Below are 27,365 nucleotides of genomic sequence, written 5' to 3' on the forward strand. Positions count from 1 at the left end.
CATCAGAACTACTGAAGCCCACGAGCTCCGTCCTTTCGGAATCATCCATTGTTCAAACGGACAACTGACCTCACTGCTCCCCTGCTGATGGGACTTACAGCTGGCGTCGCTTTTTCACCAGCAACAAGCAAGGACGTCCTCATACGTGCATCTTGGACACTTCTAGCACTGGAACTTTAGGATCGAAAGTCGCAAATGTTTTTTGTTGAATATCATTAACCTGTGCTATAACTTTTGGAATCCAGACTATTAAATGGTTCCCTTGGTGACATTAGCTCCCTGAGTCCCCACGACAAGCTTTGCCTTAGGTGACACCAGATCTGCGTGGACCCCCACAGCTCCACCCCTGGGGCTGACCAGCTGCATTCGTCAGGGGACTTCCTTCGTGGTTGACGCTGGAGAGCCAGGCCGGCCCGTCTCGCACCCTGACTTTCCGGCTTCTCCCACCATTTCTGGGCTTGGACGAGAGGCTGCGGAAGGGGCCTAAAGGTGCGACCTGGATGTGTGAGTTTAACTCTCTGGGGACACGCTTTGACTAATGGGAAATAGGAAGTGAGGCTGTGTGCAACAGGCAGGTAAGTCTCTCCTGTCTTCTCCTGAACATCTTTTCTGTGGCACTGTCCTGCACACGGACCGTGCAGACACGTCTCACACAGCGGAAGTGGGCCTACCCGACTGCGTGGACCAACGCAGTCACGTGACACTTCGCATTATGTTTTATTTGATCACTGGCTCACTTTCCTCATCATTTCCTTTCATTCATTTCTCTCACACTTGGTCTATGGTGGTTTTCTGAATCTCTTGAGATAATAAAGTTCATGAAAATGTTTTTTGGAATTATAAACCACTATGCAAAAAAGAAAAGGTACGTGTATCACTGTGATTTTTTTTGTTGTTTTTGGGAACATTTGGAGGGATGGAGCCAAAAATTCGTTTGATAAAATAATCAAGATTACTTTTATTTACATTTCACTAGTTATTCTCAGTCTAAGAGGAATTTTGAAATGTTTTTGATCTTTGCGATGCTATGCTTGCCTTCACGGAGGTGTAGTTACTGTTAGCTCCACAGAAGCAGCTGCAGTACCTTTCAGTGTCTTCCTAAGGAGAGCAGAAGCTGGGATAAAGACTAGGATGATGTACTTGAGAACTCCAGACAGTGCGCTCGAAGTCTGCGTGACGCACACCCCCAGCGAGGAATTCCAGGGTGCAATGGAGAAACAGGAAAGAGACGGACGTATTATGAAAGGAAAGGAGGATGAACGAGAACTCGGGAACTCCCTAACCCTACCCTACGCTGAAATAATTGCCTTCCACTTTACCGGATAAGTTACCTTTCCCGATTTCACACACAAAAAATGTGTGGATAGTTCACATTCAAGTCAACCAGTCTTTAATGAAGGCCTCGCTCATCTCCATCTGTGTTCTCTGGTAGAATCCAGTTGTTTCCATGACATTCTTCTGTTGTTGCTTAATTAAGTGCTTTTCTGGCTGAACTATAAACTCTGGGAGAGGAGGAAGCTGTCATATTCTTGGCATCTAACATGTTGTCTAGATATTTAAAACACATTTACTGAATGCTGAACGAAAGAATGAAGATGAATTGACCACATACCTAGACTTCACTTAGTGTTTTTAGTTTTTACTATACATCCCCATTCACAAACTCTCGGCTTCGACCAAAGTAGATCCCTAATAAATGTGTTAACTCATTAATAAAAGTTAAAAACGCCTATGAAAATATCTAATGTCTACCTTCTAACAGCAAAAGATTCTAAAACATTCTCTTTGCATTTATATTCAGGGAGCTCAGGCATATAGAAAGAGAGCTACTGCTTCGTTTTTTAAATAGACGTCTTTGAGGCTGGCTGCATCACTGGAATGAGGGCATGGTAGGGAATATTTAAAAAATGGCTGGAGGAATGGCACTATCACCTCCTCCTCACACTCAAGGAGGGTACTGTGATTTGGTGCCCACTCCATTTCGCCGACAGAGAATACCCTACTGATAACTCTTCCGTAACCTGGCCTCTGCCTTTCTTAGCACGTTCATAAAGAGAAGCTACTTCAAGAAGCTCCGTCATGCACCGAGAACCAAAGAAATCCCTCTCGGGTCTGGCCAGTCCTTTCCCCCACGCTGCAAGCTAACTAAAACCCCGGATTAAATCCACCCTTTCCTTGGTTTCGTGTCTGTTCCTCTATGTCTTATTGCATTTACATTGATGGCATGAAGAGAGTAAGATTTACAGAGATAAGTCATCGCTTCCTTCTTCTTCTTGGTCCTTTGAAGTCAAATTATTTTTAAAGAGTCAGAGGCCATCTGAGGCTCACTGGATTATCCCCAGGGCCAGATTCTGCCCTTATTTTTGAGACCACGAAACATTTTCTAGGAAGGGCATTAAAAATTCACAGCTCCCGGAGCTTTAGTTGTCCCAGGAAAGGCCCCCGCTGGCAACCTTATTAGCATCTCTGCCTCTTGATTTTTATTTAATTCCTTTTAATATTCTATCTCAATGCTGACGGACATTATGGAATTGAGGGCAAGAGAATGAGGACAATATTTCGGTACCTCGTTAAGCCTGAAGCGAATTAATAAACGGCTCATAATGTGCTTTGAGATCAAACAAAAAGTGGTTAAATTTTTTTAAAAGAGAGAGAGAGAACAGCAAGGCAACACTTGTTGAAGCACAGTTAAAAAGAAAGGAAAGAGAATTGACCTAAATTGTTCACATGGTGGCTCATGATAAAATGACAGATTAGTATTTGGAGTTCATATTTGTATCTACAAGGGCATAAAGCGGCATTTCAATGGCCAAATGGGCATTTGGAGAAGTATCCTCTTTTTTAAGCCGTGGAGAGGGGAAGGTCATCGGAGAATATGAGTATGGGGGAGAAGTAACAACAAGGAGCTCATTCAGCATAAATACATTGGCACGCGTCAACAAGATGTCTCATCTTAGGGATCCCTGTCAAGTTTTAAATCACGTTTATGCACAACATCTCATTCTAGCTCACAGGAATTCTGAGGACAATGTCTTTGCTCTAACAGAAGAGTCAGAGCTCCCCAATTTCCCTTTCTTCGCCCCTAATCCTTTCTCACCTCCTGGCAGACGAAGAGTGTTCTAATCCAGTGCATCTCAAGGTGATCAAAGGTGACCTGGGGACCTTGTTAAAATTCAGATTCCGATGCCCTAGGTGGGGCCTGGGAGTCAGCATTTCTAAGGAATCTCGGGTGAGGCTGACTCTACTGTAGTCTAAACAACTACCTGTGAGAAGCAGCAACCTAAGAAGATTAGTGTCACAGGTGATCGCAGAAGATTTAGACGGAAGTTACTGCGATGCGCACTCAATGAGATGCACCATTGTTCTTGTGCTAATTGATAGTAGGAAGAAATAGTCAGCAATTTACAGACTCTAATTTGACAAAGTCGAGCCAGGCACTTCTAAACCTGATTTAGGAGCAGAAAGTAGAAAGCTGTGAGGGGCCCTCTGGAGATCAGGGATTGCATAAACAAAGGCACGAGCTTGTAATAAGTTTTTCTGTTGTTGCTCTTGGGGGTGGGGAGGTGTCTTCCATCCTTTCGGGACTATGTTAAAAACTATAAATACTCTCTCCAGGAAAAAGTACACATAGGCAAATAATTTTGTATATAATTATATCTGTTCCTAGACTCTTTTGTCCTACAGGCAATTTAAGAAATCTTGACCTTGGGGTGTCCCAGGAGCTAGAAACAAACAAACGAAACAGAAACGAAAACATCTTTTAACTCTCACTGGGAAATGAGATGGTTTTTAAAATATAAAGTCAATTGAATAAAAGCACAGGTGTTCTAAGGAAATCTAAAACTTCTCATTTTCTTGATCATGAGGTAGAGAGAAAACGAGACCTGCTATAATTTGTTTGGGGCTCCAACAGCGTGGCACTATGCAAACAGAAATAAAAACCTATTTTTGGTTCTTGGGCCTATATATTCTGCACCTTCTTGCCGGCCCAGTGCGCCAGGTTGCGTGGGGTCCCCCAAATCCATGTCCTTCCCAGAACCTTGGAATATGACTTTATGTGGAAAAAAGGGTCGCTGCGGATGTGGCGAAGACGACATCATCACTGGAGTAAGATGGGCCTTGAACGCCCCACGACCGGCATCCCACAGAAGAGTGGAGGCAGAGGCAGCCACGAGGAGAAGGCCACGTGATGACAAAGGAGGAGGTTGGAGTGACTCATCCATAAGCCAAGGGTTCCCGGTAATACCAGCAAGGCATGACGCGGATTCTCCTCCGCAGATTTTAGAGAGAACGTCGCACGGCCAACACCTCGATTTTGGACTTCTAGCCTCCAGAACTATGAGACTAAGTCTGCGTTGTTTTAAATGGCCTACCTTGCGGTGGTTTGTTATGGCAGCTACTGGACACTGTCTGCCCAGCCCCCACGTCTGGACCAGAGCCGCAGCAGAGCAGCAGTATAAGGGGCCCTCGCCCCGCTGCAGTCTCTGTGGGGGGCTCGTGCCCCAAACGGCTGAGGCGAACACAGTGCAGAGGAGAGAACGCTGAGAGCCTTGAAAGCCGAGCTCAGATCATTTAATTTCCTCTATGAAATTCATCCCTATCAAACCGTCTACCACAGCTGAAGCGCTCGGTTCCAACCTCCGTGCTTTTCTAATCCAATCTAGGCCCTTTTGAAACACTACTACGCATTGTTTTGCAGAAGGATTTTTGGGGAGCACGTGCCAGAACACCACGGGCGGCGAGTGGCAGAGGAGACAGCTGAATGGCAAGGCGATCGCAGCAGAGAGCCCGGCCAGTCCCGCTGGGAGTTGTGGAGCGAAGCGGCCTTTTGGAGTCTGCCCAAACGAGGCGAGGAAGCCAAGCCTTTGTACCCCTGCCACTGGGTGCGGGCAGGCTTGTGCGCCAAAGCCACAGCCGTGGTCAAGGCAGCTTCCGTCAGCTCCAGACAGTTTCTGGGGGTAGACGGAGGGGGAGTGAGTGGCTGGGCCCTGCAGAGGGAAACAGACACTGCCCTGCAGCGCCCCCCACGTGGGCAGGGGGACGTCCTTCTGCTCAACATGTGATCGCACACCTGGACCGGGGTCGCCTCGCTCTGGGAGAGAGTCCGCGAGATGCTCTCGACTCGTGTGCACAGTGACGGGCCTGAAAGGTCTCGGCCTTGCCTTCGTCTGCACCTCTCTCTTACCCACCCATTCCTCACTTCCACCCATCGCAGAGACTCTTCGAATCTCCATTTCCTGGTGACTTCTTTTCTGGTTATCTGGGGTCGCAGAGGATAATCAGTTGACTCTGCTTGGAAATCACCATTCTTTCATTTGTTCGCTTTTAATTCATTCATTCATTGTCATCACATATTTTTAACACCTACTTTAAACTACGTCTAGAGTATTAAAAAAAAAAATGAATGAGGAGATTGTTAAAGGCCTTACAGTCATGGTAAGGAGTTGGGTTTTCCTTGGAATGAAGACTCTTTAAAGGATTATCGGCAGTGCTGGGACCTGAATAGGTTTGGGTTACGAGTGATCCCTCCGCTGGGGACAGGTCACTGCAGGATCCACAACACAAGGGAGGCGGTTTGCAGTCAGGGAATTAAAACACCACGCGAGTCACCCGTCTTCTGTCTTTCCTCTAAGACCCACTGCGCCGTCCCAGAAGTCAGCAGCGTTGCCAAAAGGCACGTCAACAGCCTACATGGGTGGGAGCAACTCACATTCCCCCCCACCCCCAAGCCACCAGTAGCCCACAGGGCCTAGTCACATGACTTCGTATGTACAAACACACCATGCATGTGACCCTAGGTCACGAGTACTCAGTGTGAAGCGGGCAGCTGTCCGCGTAAACTGGACGCCTGTAAAATATGAGCCCCCAAAGAATACACCAGTCCGTTTTGGCTTTTCTCCTCCACAGCCTCAATAGCTAACATAAATCTTTCGGTGGGTGGGACTTCCACATTAAACACAAATTATGGGTCTAAGTACATAACCTAGCAGAAAAGACTATATCTCCCCAAAAAACAAAAGCAGGGAATTTTTTTTTAATTAGTCTATTATAGACTGGAAAATAGAAGAGAAAATGTTAATAATAATTATTTGAGAGTAATAGCTTATGTTCTCTAATGCAGTTCCAACATAAATGTCACTGTAAGAAATGATATTTCATTTCAATACTAACACATCAGGTATGTAGGGTGCTGGGGGAGAAATGACTGGAACGACTTTAAAGCTGCATTAACCGGAGAAACTGCAAAAATATTTACATTCTTATGAAGGAAGGAAGGAATGCCCCTCGTGGGTGTGTTTAAGTGGCCTCCATCTTTTGAATAAATGGTAATGCTAAACAAAGAATGGAAAGATGACCTTAGAACAATAACTTCAGGACCCAACTGGGACCTTGCTTTTCAATGTACAAAGATCATTTGCAATATGCTCAGGAACGGAAATTTCCATGCTGCTTTATAGCTCACAGGCTTCATTCTATACCTCGAATAAAAATCACCCAAACACCCAAGTCTGGGCTGGCTCCCTTCCTGGGGGGCTGCCTCCCCCCACCCTGCGCCATCTGTAAAATTACTCAGCGTCTTCTTACTCACTGTCTGCAGTTCTGCTCAGTTACTCCAAAACACTCGGAAACACAGAAAAACAAAGGGAAGTCGCAGACCAATCCGTTTGGAGATGTGGTCCATGTGGAGGGTGGGACGGTGAAACTCGCCCGGCACCGGCATGCGGAGGGCTTCCTCTGGCCGGTTCCTGCCCCACGTTTTTTTTCTGACAGAGACCCCATGCAACGTGCGAAATTTGCCAGGGCAAATCCCAAGCCGATATCTATCTGAAAGCTGCCCCAGTGGGCAAGCCTCTTTTACTCTCTGTCGTTTCCAACAGCTACTAAGCGTGTCGCGTGGAAGGTGGAGAATTGCTGAGGCCCTTAAACTAGGAGCCGCTCAGTTCCCAGACAACGGCTGCGAAGGACTTTGAGCTTCCGGCTGATTTATCACGAATGGCACTGACGCTTAGGTGGCTAGAAGCGGCGGGCCTGAACCGGTGCTTTAGAGAAACCAAGTCAGTGAAATTCCGATGAATCTCTGATGAATACATGGAGTCGTCTTTTAAAGAAGTAACCGGCCCCTTGCCATAAGAGGCATAGAACCCGAGAGGCACAAGTCCATGGCACAAAGTGTCAAAGTCTCAGGATTCCAGGCTTATTGTTTCCGGCTCCACGGGTGCTGACAATGAGGGCAGTGAACAGATTCCCCATCATACGACCCCCAAGGACGTTCCTGGATGCACTCTCTGCTGGCCTTTACGAACATCGTGAGCGGTGGGAGGAGAGGGAGGAATCCTTATTCATATCTGCACGCGACATGCGAAGCGTACGGGCCCACAGAAATGGGGAAGTGAAGGGCGAGGTCTTTGACGGCCAACGCCGGGCCTCTCCGACCACCTCACTGTTCTTTACTCTGCACTGACATCAATGTGGGTAGATAACTCGAATAGTTCATTTATTCAGTAATAAAAATGATTTTTTCAAGCAACTGTTAAAACTAACTGACCGGCTAAGAGAATTAATGGGTCAAAATGGGAGGCTTGGTCACCCTGCGTCAAAACACACTCCTTGGCCAGGTGGGAAGCCAGATCGTGTTCATCACCTGTCACTCCCTGTGCTCCCTTTGACGGCTCCCAGATTTCCACAAGCACAGGCTTGTGCAGAGGCCAAGTGCATCCTGGCTGCGCCGGGTGGGGCAGTTTCAAAGCCAACACAATGAGCGTCGACGCCGGCGAAGCCCAGGTATCCGCGTGGTTGAATGGAAGCCAGCAAGGAGCCGCCTGTCGGTTTGCCCAACACATACATCTAAAAGAGTCCCTCCGCCACAGTGCCCGTCCCTGACACTCCTCTGGATGAGGGAGGGACGAGCAGCCAGAACGGAGCCGTGGGGAGAATGGGGTCCACACGAGTCCTTTCCCGTGACACCAGGACACGCGTCCTAGGGCCTCTCAGCTTGCAGAGGCCCACGTCGGGCACACAATTCTGTGTGCCCTGGTGTGCACGATACAGAGCTGCTGACCGAGAGAGGCACAGGGGACTCGGAAACACAGCACGCGGGCACCGATGCCGTCTACACACTGCCCTACGCCCTTTATGACGCATAGGGGACCCGTCGGTCTGCTCATTATAAAGTGCTCTTGTGCCTATCACAGGGCCATGTAGAGGCTCCGTAAAACCTGGGGGTGCGTATCTGAGGGGGGCTCCCGGCCGCTTGCTGGTGAAGGCGGATGATCGACACGCCAAACCAGCAGGCAGACACACACTGCCCCCAGGATCGACACAGACCGTGCTGCCCGGGAAGGCACTGGGCTAGTTCTCCCGCGAGCTCGGGCAGCGGGGCCGGGCGGTCCCCCTGCTTGCGGTGGATGGACAACCTGGGTGTCTCACGGCCTCACGTACCTGGTAGGGGCCCTGGTTGCAGCCACAGTAGCTGCTCTCCATGGTGTAGCTTCTGGACACGTCCATCTCCCTCCACACCACCACCCGGGCCGTGGAGGCACGCGATTTCTCCACGACAAAGCTGCAGCTGCTCATCGTGAACGCTGGTGCCAGCTGGTCTAGGATTTTGGGAAGAGTCTACGACAACCACAAAAAAAGATGAGATGAGGATGAGCCGTGAGCGCTTGGGGACACGCACCTTTAACAAAGAAACTTCGCAATGTTTATTGGGCATCGCGATAAAGCATTATGTGCTGCTATACATCTGACATCGACTCTAAGAAATCGATACCATTTAAAAAAAAAAAATTTTCAAGATGAGAAAACTGAACCGTAGAAGGTTTAGAAAAAAATAGCTTGAGTCTGACTACGAAGTGGCTGGCGTGAGACCCAGTTGCCAACCTGGCCAGCTCCAGACTACGATCTTTTGCCTCCATGTTTCGGCATCATCATGGACCGATGCTGCACACACGTGTGTTCAGACTCACACACTGCTGCGCTGAGCTCCATGGAAACCACAGACTTCACGGGGACCTGAAATTTAGACGGGACTCTACCCAGCCTCGCTGTTTTCTAACTCTAAGAGTCAAACTAAGGACTGTCGCTTATCTCAATCGTAGGGGCCACTGAGGATGCCTGAACTTCGGAAATGCGTATAGCATTCACTTGTTTCCTGAGAAAGTATAACGGCCAAAATACACTTTTTAGGCTCATCCTCTGATCCATAAACCTGAGGCTGGACCAGTTATAAAACTCCTAAAATTCCTTTCTCTCGCAGGCTCATACAGCCCATCTTTTCCTCAGGTAGAAAGCTTTATGTGACAAGTCTTACTCTCTATTTAGAAGGCACCGGTAAACCATTGCCACTCTCTGGCTGTCAGAGAGGGGGCCTCCAGTCACTGGACCTCCCCTTCCCCCACCTCTACCCCCCAAAGGACAATGACTCAGAGTAAGTACACCAAGACTTCGGCTTAGTAAGTACACCACACTTAGCCCAAAACATTTGTTATTTACAAGAGGATTCTCTCGCTTCAGTGCCGACAGAATCTCCACAAACTAGCACATAATATAAAATTGTATGCATTAGATAACAAATGGAAAAATTTCAGGCTTTTGGGCAAATTGTAAGAAGAAGGTAGAGAAACAGATCATATTAATAAGCATATGAATTAAAGACCTACTTTTAAAGAGATAGAGTTTTGTTCATTTCTAGAACATTCAGCAGAGCTCTTGGTAGCTCTGGTTCTTACCGGACCCATGCTTAATAGGACTGTTAATTATATTAATATAAAGATTAACATACTTGTTCATTATATAAATTACATATGGCAGATACGTATATATTAACATAATTATTGATACAATTTGCTGGGATCTCTAAGTTTCCATGTCCTCCGGACAGAGGCATCAGCTAAACAAGGGAGACGAAATGCTGACAAGCTCACTGGAGTTCCCACAATCCCGTCCCGATCGACTTCATCTACCCGCTCCTGTCTCGCTCTCCCCTGATCCCTCGCCCTATTTTTTCCCTTCAAAATCTTTCTCACGGTCACCATTGAATGATCGTCTATGTAATTAGTCGTCTATTTTCGATCTCCTCTGCAGCCTAGAGGTTCCATGAAGGCAGATCTGTGTCTTGTTGGCATGGAAATCTCAGCATAGGAAGCCGTGATGGTCAGATAGTACTCCTTAATTATTTGCTGACATAAATAGAATCTGCCCTTAGGGCACTGGTTAACAAATACAAATAAACCACACACACACACACACATACATACACACACACACACACACACACACACGCACACATGCATAAAGTAATCAAGAATACTTGAAAATGGTTTTAATTCATCAACGTCTGATCTCATTGCAAAAAAGTTTAACCTGACACCATTCACATGATCTCTCCTTTCTTACTTAAGGGAACCTGGTTTTCTTAGCAGGTATACATGACCACATGTTCAAATCGATGGCAGGCATCCTGGGGACCTTTCCAAGCTATGGTTTTATCCCAGGAGCCTGGAGGATGTGAGCTTTACAAGGTGCAATCGAAGGACTCCCCTTCCATCTGTAGAGCGGCGGTTTATCCATTCATTAGATAATGGACTCTGAAACTAGTCACTAACAGCAATACCTTCATTCTATTTCCCATTTGATTTTTATACAGAGTGATCTGCGCCAGAGGGAGAAGTGAGGATAGCTAGGATGATAGGAGACTGTTCGTGCGTTTGGTTTCATCTGGTAAATGCTTAAGAAACAGATGAACTCTACGTAGGAATGGATCATTGGTACCTTGCTCCAGCACCCCCTGAAATCTCCAGCTGGTCTGGGGACGTTGGCTTGGGACATTCAACCTTTCCCTTGTCACTTGTTCTGTGCCCTTAAACGTAATCTCAGTTTTCAAAACTTGAATTTTATAATAAATACTTTTTCATGGAACGCTTACTATGTATTCTACATATGTTAACTTATTTAATCATCGCAAGTCTTTGAGGCAAATTCTATTACTATAATATAGAGGTCAGAAAAATATCTTTCTTTTTTTTCTAGTGGACTTAGAGCAGGTAAGGACAGAATTTAAAGGCAAGAAGAGCAGAGCCAGATGGGTGAGAGCTAAGAGTCCACTTCTTCCATGTACTTGCTGTGTGACTACAGATAAGCTACTCGGCCTCCCTGAAGCGTAGGCCCCTCGTCTGTAAAATGGAAGAATTAACATCTCCCTGTTAGAGTTGTTACCAAGGATAAATGAGACAGTGCACGTCTTGAGCCAAAAGATGCAGGAGCTGGCAGCAAGCATGGTCTCAACACGGAGCTGGCAGGAGTTTAGAGATTAGGTCAAAGTTGGCTGCGAGATGAGTCTTGTACATCCTAATGGACCCTGAGTCCCATTTGTCTGGCAGCAGTGGAGTCGGGTGCAGCCAAAACAAATGGAAAAATGGGTCTCATTCGATAATTCTGGTTTCAAGGTACATTGTAGAAGCCTGAGTTGCATTCATTCATCTGCTTTTTGCTGTCTCTTCTCAGCTCTGCCTGGTTGCCCAAATTCAAGAAAGATGGACCGCTCAAAGATAGGCTGCGTAAAAACTCACTAGGTAGTTAGTTCCTAGCTCAGAGGTCTTTTCCAGGAAAATGTGAGGTCCCCATGTCAGCCCTACAGAACTCGAATCACGTCTTCTCTTTTCTCCGGATTAAGCGGGTGACAAGGGCGTGGTTGGGTCTAGGGCTCAAAAGTATGAATTCTGGATTCTTGCTATACCGTTTGACTTTCAGCAAGTCATTTAACTTGTCTAGCACCCAGTCTTGTCACCAAAAAAGGAAGAAGGGAGTAATAATAGTTCCTACCTTGCATGAGTTAATAAAGCACTTTGAATCCTCAATAAATGGATGTGATTATTGTCATTATTATTATACTGGTCAGAGCAAAGGAAGAAAAGGAGATGGCTCTGCTCAAATATTTGATCTTCTGAGATTCTTTAAAAAAGTCTCACTTTAGATTGTATATTTCCCATCTTTTAACTCAGCTAATACCCTGTTTTCAAGCTTCAAACAAAGATTTATTCTTGCTTTCACCACCTCCTTAATTCTAAACTACAGAGCAGTTGGACTCATGGTTTTATTTCTGTCAGATACAGCACATTTTTGTGTGTGTGTAAGATCACCAAGGTTGGAATCTAGGTGTGAACTTGACGCGGAACCTCCCTGGTGGGTCCCGATCCCAGCTCTTGCTAACTCCTTTCCCTCCTCTGTGAAGGTGGACGTCACAGAAAGTGCCCACTCATTCAACGAACACTTGTTAAGCATCTTCTGTTGCTGTGCTGTGCTCTAGGACACAGGGTAGCTGGGAAGATGAAGTGATTCAGTGCAGAGAGAGTTTACAATGGTGCCCGGCACATGCTCGCCACTGTGTGAGTAGTATCCGGAATTATGATCTCTGCGACTCCTGACAACTGGAGAGGTATGAAGAGGATCCAAGCCAGGAAGTGTCACTATCAAGAGACACACCCCGGGTGGTGGTGCAGACCTGATTTCAACTATTATTTCTTAGAAGATGATGACCATGTTCTACGCGACCCCGTTACATAAATACCTAGAAGACCACTCGGTACAGAGTAGATGTCAATGGTGTTTGCTTTTAAAAATCATACATCGTCTTTACTGAGGTAGGCATGCAGTTCGATGATTTTTAGTATGTGTACAGACTCTTGTAACCATCACCACAATCTAGTTTTAGAAATGCCATCACCCTAACATTTCTTTCACACTTAGGTCCAGTCAATCCATTCTTTGGCAAATTCCAATCTGCTTTATGATTCTATGGTTTTGCCTTTTTCAGAAATTTTATACAGATTAAATCATGTATATATTTTTGTTTGTTTGCTTGTTTGTTTGTTTCCGACTTCTTTTGAAGGTGAACTACGTCATTGCATGTACCAGAAATTCGCACCATCCTACACTGCTGCCGATGATAAATGACTGTTCTGTTCTAAACATCCTTCCTAGACTTGGCATGTTCTGTCTTCTTGATTACAGCTATTCTACTGATTGTGTAGTGCAATCCCATTATGCTTTTAATTTGCAATTACCAAATGAATAATGATGCTGTTCATATTAGCCATTTACATGTTATCTTTGAGGTGTTCAGTCACATCTGTTGCTCATTTTTTTAAAAAATTGGGTCATTTTTCTTATTACTGACTTGTAAAAAATTCACAGATTCTGGATACAAATTCTTTATCCGATACATGGTTTGCAAATCATTTTCCCAGTTGATAGTTTGTCTTTCTACTCTCCAACTAGTGACTTTTGAACAGAAACAATTTTAAAGTTGAATTAAGTTCCATTTATCACATTTTTTCTTTTATAGTTTGTGCTTTTGGGGGTGCTACCTAAGGCAGCTTTGACTGTTAAAAGAAGGCAAAATACAAAGATTTTCTAGCAGATTGCATTCCATAAGTTCGGTAGTTCAGTTCTTACATTTAGGTTTACGATCCATTTTAAATTAAATTTTGTGTATGTTGTTAAGGAAAGGTCTGAATTCATATTTTGCCATATGGCTATATAATTGTTTCAGCACTATTTGTTGGACAGATTGTTCTTCCCTCATGGAATTGCCTTGGTACTTTTGTCAAAAACCAAATATATAGTGATGGAAAGAAATTTGACTTTGGATGATGAACACACAATGCAATATATGTATGATGTATTTTTGAGTTGTATACTTGAAACCTATATAATTTTATTAATCAATGTCACCCCAATAAATTTAATTAAAAAATGATGTCTGATATAAATAAATAGGTGTTAAGTAAATACCTATGTCTATTTGACAGATTTTTTTTAAAAAAAAATCAAGACTAGATATTGAATTTTTAAAACTGTTTTGCAGCATCTATGGATATTATCATGTGATTGTTATTTTTTCCTTAGAAGCCACTGGTACATTTTATGGGAGAGAAAGTATTATTTTCTAATTATGGACAAAACCCACTGTAATTTACATTTCCATGATAAAAGATTGATACGTTAAAAGAAATCAGTTGACCATAAATGTGTGATCGCATTTCTGCTCTGTTCTGTTCTACCGACTTGCATGTCTATCATCATGTCCATACCACATTTTTATGATTACTGTCACTTTATAGCTCTGAAATCATGTAAAGTAAATGCTCTAACTTTATTCTTCTCTTGTAAAATCTCTTTTGGATATCCTAACTCCTTTCCGCATAAATTTTAAGATTAGCGTCTCAATATCCACAAAATAGCCTCCTGAGATCTTTATAGAAATTGTATTAAATCATAGAAAAATCTGGGGCGAATGACCATGTTTAAAACATTGTCTTCCAACACATTAACTTGGTACATTTTTCCACTTTTTTAGGTCCCCTCTAATTTCTCTCTACAGTGTTTTGTTGTATCAATGTAAAGAAAATACACTTTTTTTCCCTGTGTATTTCTAATTGGCTTGATTTTTTTAGAATACTATTACAAATGGATTTTTTTCTTAATTTCTTTTCTGAATTGCTTGTTGCCAGCACACAGAAATAAAATCAATTTTTATATTGACCTTGCTAAACTTGCCTATTAGTTCCAGTAGTTTATTTTGTGCATTGCTAAGAATTTTCTACATAAAATACTACATCGCCTGTGTATAAAGACAGTTCTGTTTTTTTTCCAATCTGCTTCTCTTTATAATTTTTCTTGTCTTATTGAACTAGCTAGAATATGCAGTAAAATGCTGAACAGAGACGGTGAAAACAATCTTGCCTTGTTTCTGATCTTATTGGAAAAACATTCAGACTTTCACCAGCCAGGATAATGGTACCTATGGGACATTTTTCAGATGCCTAATTTCATGGTGAAGAAAATCTTTCTAGTCATAGTTTGCTGTGAGATTTTATTTTAAAGGGATATTTAACTTCGTCAAATGTTTTATACTCATGTATTGATATAATGATGTAGTTTTTGCCATTTATTGATTTACAAAGAATGGACAGGTATTTGACTTTTTATGTTAAACCATTCTCTAATTCATGAGATAAACCCCACTTTGACACAGTGACTAATGATTTTTACGTGCTGCTGCATTTGAGTTGCTAATATTTTTAAAGGGGTTGGGGTAGGTGTTTATGAGTGATATTGGCTTTCTTTTCTTGTAGTATCTTTTCTGGCTTTGATATTAGAGTAATATGGGACTCAGAAAATGAGTTGGGGAGTGTTTCTACTCTTTTTTAGAAAAAATTATTTGCAGTTAGTATTATTTATGTCTTCAGATTTTGATAGAATTCACCAACAAAACCACTTGGCCACATTTTATTTGTGGGAAGAGTTATAATAAGTAATAAAAATAGATCTAACTATATTTTGTATGTCTCTGTGAGTCGGTTTTGATAATTTGTATCTCCCCCAGAATTTATGCATTTGCTGCCAAGCAGTTCTTAAGAATTTTCTTTTATATTTTGGGAGGTCAATAGCAATATCCCCTTTCATCCTGACTTTCTTGTATCTTCTTTTTGTTCTTAATCTAATTAAAAGGTTATCACTTATGTTGACCCTTTAAAGAAACCAAACTAGCATTCATGGATTCTCTATTGTTTGTACGTTTCCTACTTTATAGAATTCGTTTGGGCTCTTGTCTTTGTACCAATTTAGCCACTTCACACTTACCCTGTAGCTGACATCTTCCATGAGCGTGGATGTGCCCACAGCGGACTCCGCTTGCCACAAAGTCTCCTTGATGCTACAGCCATAAAGGAACACATTCTTCTTTTGGGAATGGCCATGGAAATCACAGAAGACCTACAATGGAAAAACAAAGGAGGAGGTCAATCCAGGTCAGACCTACTGGGTTCTTAAATGTTTAACATGTCAGCTTCCTTGGATAGATAGAGTTTACCTAGCAGAATCAGCCAGGTGGGGGTCATCGGTGACTTTGGCAAGAATTATAGGGGTAAAATTTTCAGGGGAAAGATTAGATTGGAAGAGGCTGAGGACTGAATGGAATGTGAGGACATATGAGTCACAAGTAGCTCTTTAGAGAAATTTACTTGTGACAAGAGAGGAGTCAGGGTCCAAACTAGAAGAGAAAATAGGAACAAAGGCTTTTTAAAATAAATGAGTTTCGCACAATTTTAAAGTCAGTAGAAAATAGTCACTTAAAATGAATAGATTAAATACAAAAAAGGGAGAAGCTAATAAATCACTATAATGTTTTCTCCAGGGTTTGATGTGGTGAAAAAATGACCGGCAAACCCAGTGGCTTAGCAAACAATGGTTTATTTTCTAGCACATCCTCTTCACCCTAGGATCCAGGCTAAATAAAGAAGATGCCCCAACTGGGGACATGCTATGACTATGGTCAGGGGCCGGGGCAGGGAGATCAAAGGTAGACATACACTGCGCCTCTTAAAGCTCCCGCTGAAGTATGGCAGGCATCATGTCTGCTGTCCACTGGTGGAAGCAAATCACGTAGCCAACTTTACCGAAGGGGTGGGGGAGTATCTTCCTCCTACGAGGACGTTCTGAAAGTCACGTGACAAAGGGAAGTCATGCGTAATCCTATTAGAATAAGAGATTTGCTTGCCCCTTTGCTATCGACTGTGTTCTAACTCTATCAGGAGGTGAAACAGATTTCTTCACCCCTTGAATCTGGACTTACACATGTGACATCTTTTGGCCAATAAGTATTGGCAAATATGCGGACTGAAGCTTATATAGGATTTGTATATTGGGGCTTACTGTTTGGCTGCTCCTGGGAACCATGTAACAACCCTCATGTGGAGAAGCATAGGTTGGCCTGCTGGGTGACAAGAGTCATCCCTCATTGACCTATAGCTGATAGCAAGCCAACCACTAGACCTGTGAATGAATGAATCCACCTGAGACCATCCTTCCCAATAGCTCTGACCACAAGAATCACCTAGCTGACGCATAATTCTCACACAGCCTCATTAGAGAGATTGCTTAGTTCTTGTTTAAGCTACTAAGTTTTGGGGCGCTTTTATATCCAGCATAAGCTAAGTGCTGGAAAAATCTGTCCTTTTATCTAGATATTTGCTTCCCTCCCTTCCACGTGCAAAATGCACTCTCCTCCTCGCCAAAAAAAATCCCTCTGCCCATCTCACTCCATCGTCGTATCAGACCCGAGCCAAGGTTCCATGATAGTTTCTCTACCCCTGACCTATGAACAAAGAAGGCACGTCGTCTGCCTTCCACCCACTTACATACACTTGTTGAGTGAGGAACTAGTACCCCCAACAAACACTCATGTTTGAAAGAGGGTGAATAAAGGAAACAGCAGTCACTTGTTCGTGACAATTCTGAAATGATAATAGGCAGACATTTGAGTTTCCTATATATGTCCCTACATATGTGAGTGGGGCCAGTTGGTCAATCGGGCCCTAGTTCTGATCCAAGCTGCTCACTAGTCTTTTTTCTCTACTGATCTTTCCTTTGCCCATGGCTGCATATGAAAAGGAAATTGGAGAATAATATTCTCCTCTGAGGACAGGCATCTATCTTTTCTGATTCTGAGTGTAGAAATTTGTGGGTCCAAAAATCAGTTTTGTCTCAGATAGTCACAGCTTCTTTGAAGGGAAGCACTGGAATAAAATACATGAAGGTAAGATATTTTTTTTTTCTTTTTTTGCTTAATATTAATTTCTCTAAAACATAACTGGGGATCTAAAGTAAAAAAAGAAATAATAATGCAGTATATGTTTATAGTATATGTAAAAGCATATGTGTCACAATAATGGAAATTTGGAATAAGAAATTGTGAATATACTGTCATAAAATCATGATACTACACATGAAGCACTGTAATTTTTTTTTAAATGACTCTGATTAATTAAAGATGGATATGGTGACAACAGGGCAAACTCTAAAACTATTTTAAAGAATACATATAATGTTCAATCACAGAGATAAACTGGAATCATAAAAATGCTCAATTAATACAAAAAAAAATCAGAAAAGTTGAAACCTCTTCGAACAGGTGAAACAAAAAGAAAACAGCTAATAAGATGGTAAATTTCAATCCAAACATATTCATAGTCTCATTAAATGTAACAGGTCAAAGCATACTGATTAAAATAGAAAGACTGTCATGTTGGTTATTAAGCAAGATGAAATATACTCTGTCTAAAAGAAATTCATTTTAAATATAAAGACATAGATTAAAAGTAAAAGGCATCAAGACGTATGTTAATGTAAATACTGGACAAAAGGAAGCTGGAATAGCTATCTTATTACATAAAACAGACACCAGAACAAGAAGTATCATCTGGGGTAAAGAGGGATGTGTTGGTGGATGTGCCCATGTTGTTTCTGGTGGCAGAATACGACCGCTTAGCCAGTCTCTGCTACTCTGCTCTCATTTCCATCAAAATCAGGCCCTCCATCTCGAGTGGCTGCCCCTACAGAGCTGGCCTTAAAGGGCAGCAACCACAGGACTTTTCAAGAATGAAGATGCTCCCCCTCACTAAGATTTCTCACTGTCTTGTTGGAGAGAGTGCCTTCTGAACCTTCTCTAGATGGGAGGTGGGTGTCACGTCCAAGATTAATCTGGTACACGTTCCTATCTCCCTGAGACTTTGGATTTCCCTCTCCACATTATGCCATGGAAGGTCTGGCACCTCCGTCTCACTCAATATGGGCTATTGTCAAGCACAAGTTTCAGTCACCGACCAATTGAAGCTGTTAGATCTAACGCCAGCTGCTCGAGCTAACAAATTAAATCTGGAAACACTAGAATGTGCACTCATGTTGAGGAAGTCGGCCAAATCTAGTGTTATATTCTGCCCTCATTAGCTTAGCACTCTTAGAATGCAATCCCACACACGTTGCCCAGATTTCTGATGATGTCTACTAATTAGCAAAGTCTTTCAATTCTTTTGATGGGTAAGCTATTTCTGCCTGAGTCACAGTGTATGCTCATCTTCTACAATCATGCTTATCTTTGATCCTAGTTATGAGATGAGGGCACACCACAGGGGAGTCGTGGTACAATGGGGAAAAAATGAGCATCCTTTTTCAGGAAATTTGCCCCAGGTGAAGTATCACAGGATGTTTAAGCAGAGGAAGACTAGCTGCCTCAGATAGCATTTCCACTGATAAGTGGGGGGGGGCTTGGTGTTCAAGATTGTCACTTTCATTTAGGTTCAACCATTTGCCCCTGTCCCAAGTTCTAGCATTTTATATTTGCAAACCAATCTCTAATTTTCATGTGAGTAACTTAGCAACTGTCACTGTCATTTGGAAGTCTACACAATTTTTTTTTTTTAAATTTTACTCTCATTTATACCAGGCCCTGTGATGACAGGAAATCAGATATTTCATAGCTGTCAGAGAGGTTCTCTGGTTCTCAAACAGTAAACTGAGTTGAAAGTTAAGAAATCTAATCTTGTCATTTTCTTTCTGTAAACACTCCAGTGAATTAAACAATGGAAGGGCTTGTCGTCTTCATTACTGGCATGATGGTCAGCTGCCATGTAATGACCATGTGGACCCCCGAGGCACGAAGCCCTAAACGAACACGAACGTAAAAGGAAACTGAAGGGAAAGGCAGGTAGATGATCTTTCCAGTCAAAAGAGAAGATGAAGACTAGCCCTTTGATGGTGAACCGGGACTGATAAGCCGCGTTGCTTTGTTGCTGCTATGTGAGCAGCAAGAATTCAGCGATGTCAGGACTGATTTCTGGAATCAAGGTTGTCGCAGACAGAAACACGGACTCGACCAGGGGACAGACAGCAGGTAGGGTTTTGGACAGACCGGGTATTTGTGAGATGACAGTTTTAAGGACTAAAGGACTCTATGTTTATCTTCTTTTCTTCCTTCTTTCTTTTAATCGTCAACAATAGAGAGCTAACATTATAATTGGGGGGGATTTTTAGATTACATTGTAAATACTTTGTCAGCAGAAAATAATATTTTTAAGGAATTTTTTCTCTTCAATAAAAAATAATAATTTTAATTTTTATGTGGAATTCTGAATTCACCATTTCAGGTCAAAATCTTATGGGGAAATAAGTCTCCCCAACTTCTCGGTATGGCTGAACTATGAGTGTTGAAGTTGAAATGTGCAAAGTTGGGAGGAGGGAGATGGTCCAGTGACAAATCAAACCATACAGAAGACAAATAATGGAAAAGTGGAAACAGTGAATAAGCAGAATACGTTGTTCTGTAATGGGTGGGATAACTAATCAAATGCACAGAGAAAATCAGAAAACACAAAATGTGGCTACAGAAAAAGGAAGATGAGACCTGGAAGAAAGAATTAACTGTCTGGGATTTGGGTGCTTTGCAGTTCTTGTAAGACTTTTTGGATTGATTTCCTTCAAAACCCTGTATCTCACTCAGTACTTGGGTTATTTCGAGCAGGATTCTGTTATTTTCAGCAAATACATCTTCTAGGCTTCCATTTTTTTCCATCCTGTCTCCACATTGGAATCTCTGGAGGAGATTTTTTTAAATGTCAATGTCTGAAGCTCGCCTCCAGAGATTTTCACTTAATGGGTCTGCAGACCAGGACTATGGATTTTTAAAAATTTTCCAGGTGACTCTAATGTGCAGCCAGGGCTGAGAACCACTGTTCCTGTCTCACGTGTGACTAAGCATCAGGATAAACTGGAGCACTTGTTAGCCACCCCCCACAACTCTGCAAATCCAGTAAGACTGGGTTCGACCCAGGATTTTGAACTTCTAACAAGTCCCAGTGATACTGATGCCCCTGGTCCCAGGACCGCAGTTTGAAAACCTCTAGTTGACAGGAAGAGATAAAAGGATGGTTGGAGGTTTAATCATCTACCATCATGAATTTTCCACCAACCTCTGTTTCTTACTCCTAAGTTTCTCTCAGTGAATTTAACACCCACGATTTATATGAAAAGTGTTCAAACAAATGAAGACTGTGTCTTAGCAACAGATTCCTCAATAAAGCCAGAAGCTATGCCTGCATGGTGACAGGTGCGTGCGTCCGTGCGTCCGTCCGTCCTTCCTTCCTTCCTTCCTTCCTTCCTTCCTTCCTTCTTTCCTTCCTACCTTCTCTCGCTCTCGCTCTCTCTTCCTCTTTCTCTCTCTCTCCCCCTCCGTTTTCTTTTCTTCTTTCTTTCCTTCCTTCCTTCCTTCCTTCTTTCCTTCCTTCCTTCCTTCCTTCCTTCCTTCTCTTTCTTTTTCTTTCTTTCTTTCTTTCTTTCTTTCTTTCTTTCTTTCTATCTATCTATCTATCTATCTATCTATCTATCTATCTATCATCTATCATCTATTTTCTGATCTTACAAACTCTGAAAGCTGGGGTAAATGACAAATTATAGAACTAATCACCTGTGGGAATGATCAATGCTTTGCCCTGGGAGTTTCTGATGGCCTTTGTTCTGCTTGTCACACAAACGACATTCCAACATTAGAGTCACCTGGAAAATTTTTTAAAATCCATAGTCCTGGTCTACAGACCCATTAAGTGAAAATCTCTGGAGGTGGGATTCAGATGCATTGTTCTGCTTGTCACACAAACGACATCCCTAAAAATAAGTGCCTGTTAATTATAAGATACATGTGTCCCTCTGAGTTGTTGGGGGGTAATCACAAGACAAAGTATCAAGTTACTTCAATTGAGAAAGCTCTGTCTTTCCAACTGGAAGATGTAACAGTAAAATTCTGTGCCAGGTAAAGAGGAAGTGAGCCCAGTTATGGCAACTCCCAATGTCCACAACAAGGGCAAGAAAACCAACAATTCCTTGATTGAAGACGTAGGATGCTTCGGGGATTGTGCTTAAAACTTAACACAGATGATCTCCTAATGAAGTAGGTGCTATAATCATCCTGGTTTGCAGCCGAGAAAATTGTTTTTTAGATGAAATAAGGAACCTGCCTGGGCTTGCTCAAGTTTGCCCTGTTTTAAATATTTCAGTAACTATTTGAACCCGTTTGCTCTCGTGAAGAATCCATGTTTTTAAACACTTCCCGTTTCTACGCTGCCTCTTCTGGAAGCCGTTTTGTGGGGATGATCTCACAAGCCAAGAGGAAATCATCGTGCACGTTGCACAAGGGCAGCCGCATTGCCCACACTGCCCTCCAAATGAGCGGCACCCTTAAATGGAGTGCGATGTGGGGCTGCCAGCATCCCCCAGGGGCTTATCTTGAGGTGAGTGCTGCTGAGAGAGAGCTTTGCAAGCACCCGGATCTGAGGAATGACAGTCATTCAGGATTAGAGGACAGAGTGGCAGGAGAGTGGATCCCAGGGGCCTGCAGAGGTACAGGGCCGGATCAATAGAACAGGGTCAATGGATCGGAGGGGCTGTGACCAGCCACAAGTGATGGCAACGGCCTCGCTCGAGGCAGCAGATATAATCTGGACAGAAAGGACATTTGGTGAGAGAGGAAGTAAAACCTATGAGTTGGAAAAGGAAATGAATGTAGGAGCTTAACGAAGAAGAGCTTAAGTGTAATACCTGGACTTCTGGATTAAGCGAATAGGCCATAGGACTGTGCTTTGCCCCACGGCAAGGAACACAGGAAGAGACCGGATTTAGAAGTTTAAATGTTGTTTTCTCTCAGCTGGAGTGGTTAGTTTTGAACTTGTTGGCCCGGGACTACACTGACTCCCCTGTGTCTTCTCTCTCTTAATCAGCAAAGTGAATGGCGTAGATTGGATTATGATTTTGAAACCCGGCTCTTATGCGTCTCCCTAGCACCTTTCCCAGTGAATTCTTGTCTGAGCTGAATTGCAAGGTTAATCTAATTAATGCAAATGCGCATCCCACCCCTTCTTGCTCAGCAAAGGGGCAGTTCAGGGCCACATTACTATGCTGGTCAAGTGCCCTCCCCATCATTCCCCTCCGTTCCTGGGTCTCCTTTCGGTTCCTTGGGAAGCTAATTGGGACCCTTGTTCAGGGGGTCACCCCCTCTCCATCTCGAACACACCCCCGTGCCGTTCCCTGCTCCCCGCAGCTCACTCACCCCTGACCGTGTGTGCTGCTCTGCTGTGCGTCCCAATCCCGACATCTGGGTCTTGTTCCTGCTCCCGGCGCAGAGACCTCTGCATTATTTATACCACTGCCACAGGCTAGCGCTGGGAGAAGCGAAGTCTGGGGAATGTGCTGGAGACCCCAAATCGCAACGCTCCCGATTTAACCAACCGAGGCTCACAAAAGCCCTGGCGATCTCGGCTTGTGCGTAATGTTGTACAGGCGGCAGCCGGCTCACGCTGAGGGGAGTAAACATCTGTGTGTGGGAAAAGCAACTGGTGGCTTATTCCATTCGCTTCCGGGAGCCCTGTTCACAAGACCACGTTTCTCAGTCCTTGTACTGACAGGCGGGCTCTCTCGGAGTTGTCAGCAACCTCCCGTCACGGCAGAGGTTCACCACAGGCGGCCAGTGCAGAATTTATTGCTCTGATGACGACAGGAAGGGAGTTGATGCTCTGTTCCGTCTCCTCAAGTGAGAGACTTTCTCTGAAATTGGGCCACGATGGGCCAACGTTCCAAACGACCTTCGAAAAGTGGCCTTTACTTACAGATCAGTTTCGGTCCCCTCCAAAACGGGTAATTTGGGGTGAAAATGTTCACGCCAGACCCAGCGAAATGCGTCGCTCTCTGCCTCTGAGGCTGCTGGCGGGGGAAGCCCTGATGGTATGTGGTGACATGCGGCAGGAGGCCCTCCGCCCTTCCGATGGTGTGGATTCTAAGGTCCGTTTTTCCAAAACATTTCGGTCACATGAAACATGCCCGTGTAAATTAATGTGAAACCATACAGTCTAAGACATGGTCTTGTTTTATACATAGCATCCTCTGGTAAGAAATAATCATTTTAATGTCTGCTATTGATGCGAACCCTTGACACAGTCCCTCTATAATCAACACAGAAGTTCTGTTAGGAGGACCTCATCCAAATTTACAGATGGGGTTCGCCTTCTGAGTGCAGGGACTGGCCCATGGTCCCCCCCAATAGAAATAGATGGGTTTTAGCCTAAATTCTCATCAATCTAGATCCAAAGGTTTCCCCAAAGAAACTTTTAAACTGTCGGCTCACCACTGATGAATAACAATATAATGAGTCTGTCAACAAAAAAATTAAGAGCAGACTCCCCTGAGAACTTGCTCCAGCTGCCTGCCTCTCACGGGTGGTCCCTGGCCAGCCGTTGGCCCGTGAGCAGGAAGCGCAGGCGCCTAAGAGCCACCTGTGCCCTTCCCCGCAGGCTCCTCGGAAGTCCAAACTGTCCCCTTCACCTTTTAAATGTTGCAAGGAGCAGGGCAGGGGCGTGGCTGCCACCTTTAGGCATATTCACCCCCACCCCTGACCTGTCAGCCTGGGTGAAGCTTCTGTCAGCTGCCTCACTCAGCGGCAGGTGCTGTGGCTCTGAAGGCAGGAGCAGTAGCCTACACCTTCTGTGTGACAATCTCGATTAGGGCAGGCAGCGTATTGGGGTGCCAGTCTCACCAGAAGGTAAGGGCCACAGTGGCCTTTCTGATCTCTGGCAAGTTCCTGAGTTGTCCGGTTAAACCCAGGGGGGTGGGGTGGGGTGGGGCAGGGTGTGAATACAGTCCCACCGTCACCGTCACCGTCACCAAGCCTCTCCAGCCTGCACAAGGAGGCTTCCAAGTCTTTAATTTGCATTTCCATCTTCGAGGACAGCTGGTGGTCTTGCCCCGCTAGGCTGGACTGTGCTTCGCTTTTGGCAACCCCCCCTTTCTGAGGCGAGAACTGAGAGCTGCGCGTCCAATGCCATTGGCCGTGATCACTGCTGCTCGCTCTGCTCCCGGGACACACGTACTGAGCAGATGAAGCCCAGGTCCCCGCGTGGCGTCATGCGATTTCTGGCCTTCCGTCACAGAGCACAGCCTTAGACGAACACCAGCCCATGGGGCCCCGTCTCTACACGCTTCTTGCCTTCCCTTTCATTCCCACTAGCTCTGGGCAGAGGCAGCGACAAGGACTTCAAAGAAACACTGACCCAGGCAATTAGCCTCCTGTTTTTTTCCTCCAGCCCACTTCCTTGCCTCACTCAATTTCACACATTTTTTTTTTTTTAAAAATAGGGAATGTGTCAGACTTTCTTAAAAAATCTGACTGGCCTCCCTTGTGATATATGAAGACACTTGATTTCTAGCCCCTCTGATGCGTAGAAGGCACATGAGAGGGACAAGTGAGCAAGAAGGGGAGGAATTTTCCTTTGCTTTCCGATGCGAGTTTACCCAAAAAACTTTAGCCATTCACGTAAATGTGGAGTCTCTGTATCTGTAAAAATACATTCAAAATGTGGTCTCTGGTACGTGAAAGAGGCACTGTTTAATGTTTACTCTGATAGCGTGAAGACAATTTTAAATAAAAGAATACGGGATCAAATTTAAATTTTTCTGCCCGGGGCCTCCCTGGGTATGCTGTCTCCCTCCCTCATCTAGGACAGAAGAAAAATTTTTTTCCTACCATATCCTCAAATGTAAAAAGAGGGGACTTCTCAATTTAGTACCCTAGCACGAGGCCACGAAAATAAACAATAATAACCCTTGTTCTTCTGCCACTTCTGAACAATAAGATGGAGAGAAAATAAATAACATGCACGGAGTATATTGAGGACCGTGGAGACAAGGTTGTAGGCAGGGTCATGCCTCCCTTCATCTGTGCCTCTCTGAAAAGAAGCTGATTAACTAACAGCAAATGCCAGTGTGCTAGAGTAAGACCGGGAAAGTCATTTAGGTAGCGAAAACTTCTGTCCCATTGGGTCCCAGAGGACAATAACACCGAAATATACCTTCCCCGCCCCCTGACGGAAGGCCTCGTTTGGGGCGCGGTGAAGGAAAATGGATGAGCTCTAGGAAGGGCCCTGAGATCCCCTGACCAACGCGCGCTCACTCAGTGAGAGCCGAGAGAGGATGGGGATCGAGCCCTCTCCGAATTCTGAATTCCGAGGCCCAGGTTCTTTGCAGTGACGCAGGGGCAAGGCCAGAAGAGGCTGTCGCCAGGCCTCCCTAAGAGCATCCCTCCGCTCCCCCCATGCTGTGCCTGACTGTGGCCCCTGGGCGACCACCCTCCTGGCCTTTGTGGGGAGCTTCACAAAGTGGACCGACTTGGTGCCTCCCACGGGCTGACTGCGGAGGCTGTCTGCTCTCTCCCCACGCTGGGCCAGCACAGATGTCCTCTTCGGCTCAAACTGCAAGCCGCCCAGAGGTCGATCTTACTTTAGGCAGCCCCCTGTGTCTCAGAGTTGCATTTCAGAGCTCTGTGACTTTGTTGTCCCTCATCTGTCTTGTCTTTGCCGTGTTTAGGGAAGTGTGTACGCTCGGTGAAATGCACAGAGCTTCAAGGTACTGATACTGATCAATCAATGAGTTTTAGTGTAACTGACTTTTCCATCAAAACACGGGTCATTTCCACTAACTTAGAACGTTCCCCGCTGGCCCCTAGCATTTAATCCCCTTGTAGAGGCAACCGCTGTTGTGATTTCTGTCTTCACAGATTTACTGACCGTGAATTTTCCATAAATAGAAATGCAGAGTATGTTCTCATGAGTGTCTAGCGTATGTCACTTGCCATGTTTCTGAAATTCGTCCACCTGGCTGAGTATATCGGTAGTTTACTGTTGTCTGTCATTTTACTTTTTATGACTGAATAGTCTTCCAATGCATAAATATATCTCCCAATGTATTTACTATGTTTCTGGGCTTTTGGCTCCAACATCTGGGGCAGGTTTCCAGACCTTCCAACAAGCTAGGAAGGCAGGAAATTGGGGTTCGAACAAACAGGAAAGGGACCACAAGGTCCATGTGATGTCAGATGAGTCTCTGCCACCAGGAACTGAAAAGCGGCTTCTTTTGCTCTGTGCAGTCACCCCAAACATAGAAAACCTGCCAGAACTCCAGTTGCACGAGGCTGGAGACCTGAGAAATCAGAGTCAGGCCTGTAGGCCCTGTGAAGAAACAGTGATCCTCAGCCTTGCTCTAAGGAAAAAGCGAGCAGCGCTCTTACCTGCCCTCCCTCCGCGTCTAGCGCAAGGGGCCTTTCCAGTCTCTTGCTTTTCCGTGAACCTCGGGGAAAGTGGCTCAGGCCTCATTCATGTTCCTCTAACAACTCATAGGCTTTGTTACGGTTTTACCATTTGTACTCATTGGTTTCTTTGCAGACATGACTCCACTTTCTACTGAAGTAAACTACAGACTCCTCATAGATAGATGGAAAGATGGGTGAGTGGATGGATGGGTGGGAGGGAGAATGGGTGGATTGGTGGGTGGGTGGTTAGGTGGGTGGTGGATGTGTGGGTGAAGGATGAATGCGTGGATGGGTGGAAGAAGGGTGAATGTATGGATGGGCGGGTGGATGGATAGATGGATGGATGAATGAACAGATGAGTGGGCGAACGGGTGGGTTGGTGGATGTATGTGTGGGTTGATTGGTG

General features: G+C 44.5%; 1 protein-coding gene across 1 annotated transcript in view; it reads right to left on the reverse strand.

The window, feature by feature from the left end:
• AGBL1 (ATP/GTP binding protein like 1) overlaps positions 1 to 27,365 on the reverse strand; it is a 350,762-nt gene that overhangs the window by 65,530 nt on the left and 257,867 nt on the right. Inside the window, exons 20-21 of the mRNA XM_016151651.2 lie at positions 15,643 to 15,774; positions 8,440 to 8,616 (exon numbers count right to left, since the gene is read on the reverse strand). Coding sequence (XP_016007137.2) covers positions 8,440 to 8,616; positions 15,643 to 15,774 — 309 coding nt within the window. The remainder of the gene's footprint in view (positions 1 to 8,439; positions 8,617 to 15,642; positions 15,775 to 27,365) is intronic.

The sequence above is a fragment of the Rousettus aegyptiacus genome, unplaced genomic scaffold (assembly GCF_014176215.1).
Source record: "Rousettus aegyptiacus isolate mRouAeg1 unplaced genomic scaffold, mRouAeg1.p scaffold_m13_p_14, whole genome shotgun sequence".
Classification (NCBI taxonomy): domain Eukaryota; kingdom Metazoa; phylum Chordata; class Mammalia; order Chiroptera; family Pteropodidae; genus Rousettus; species Rousettus aegyptiacus.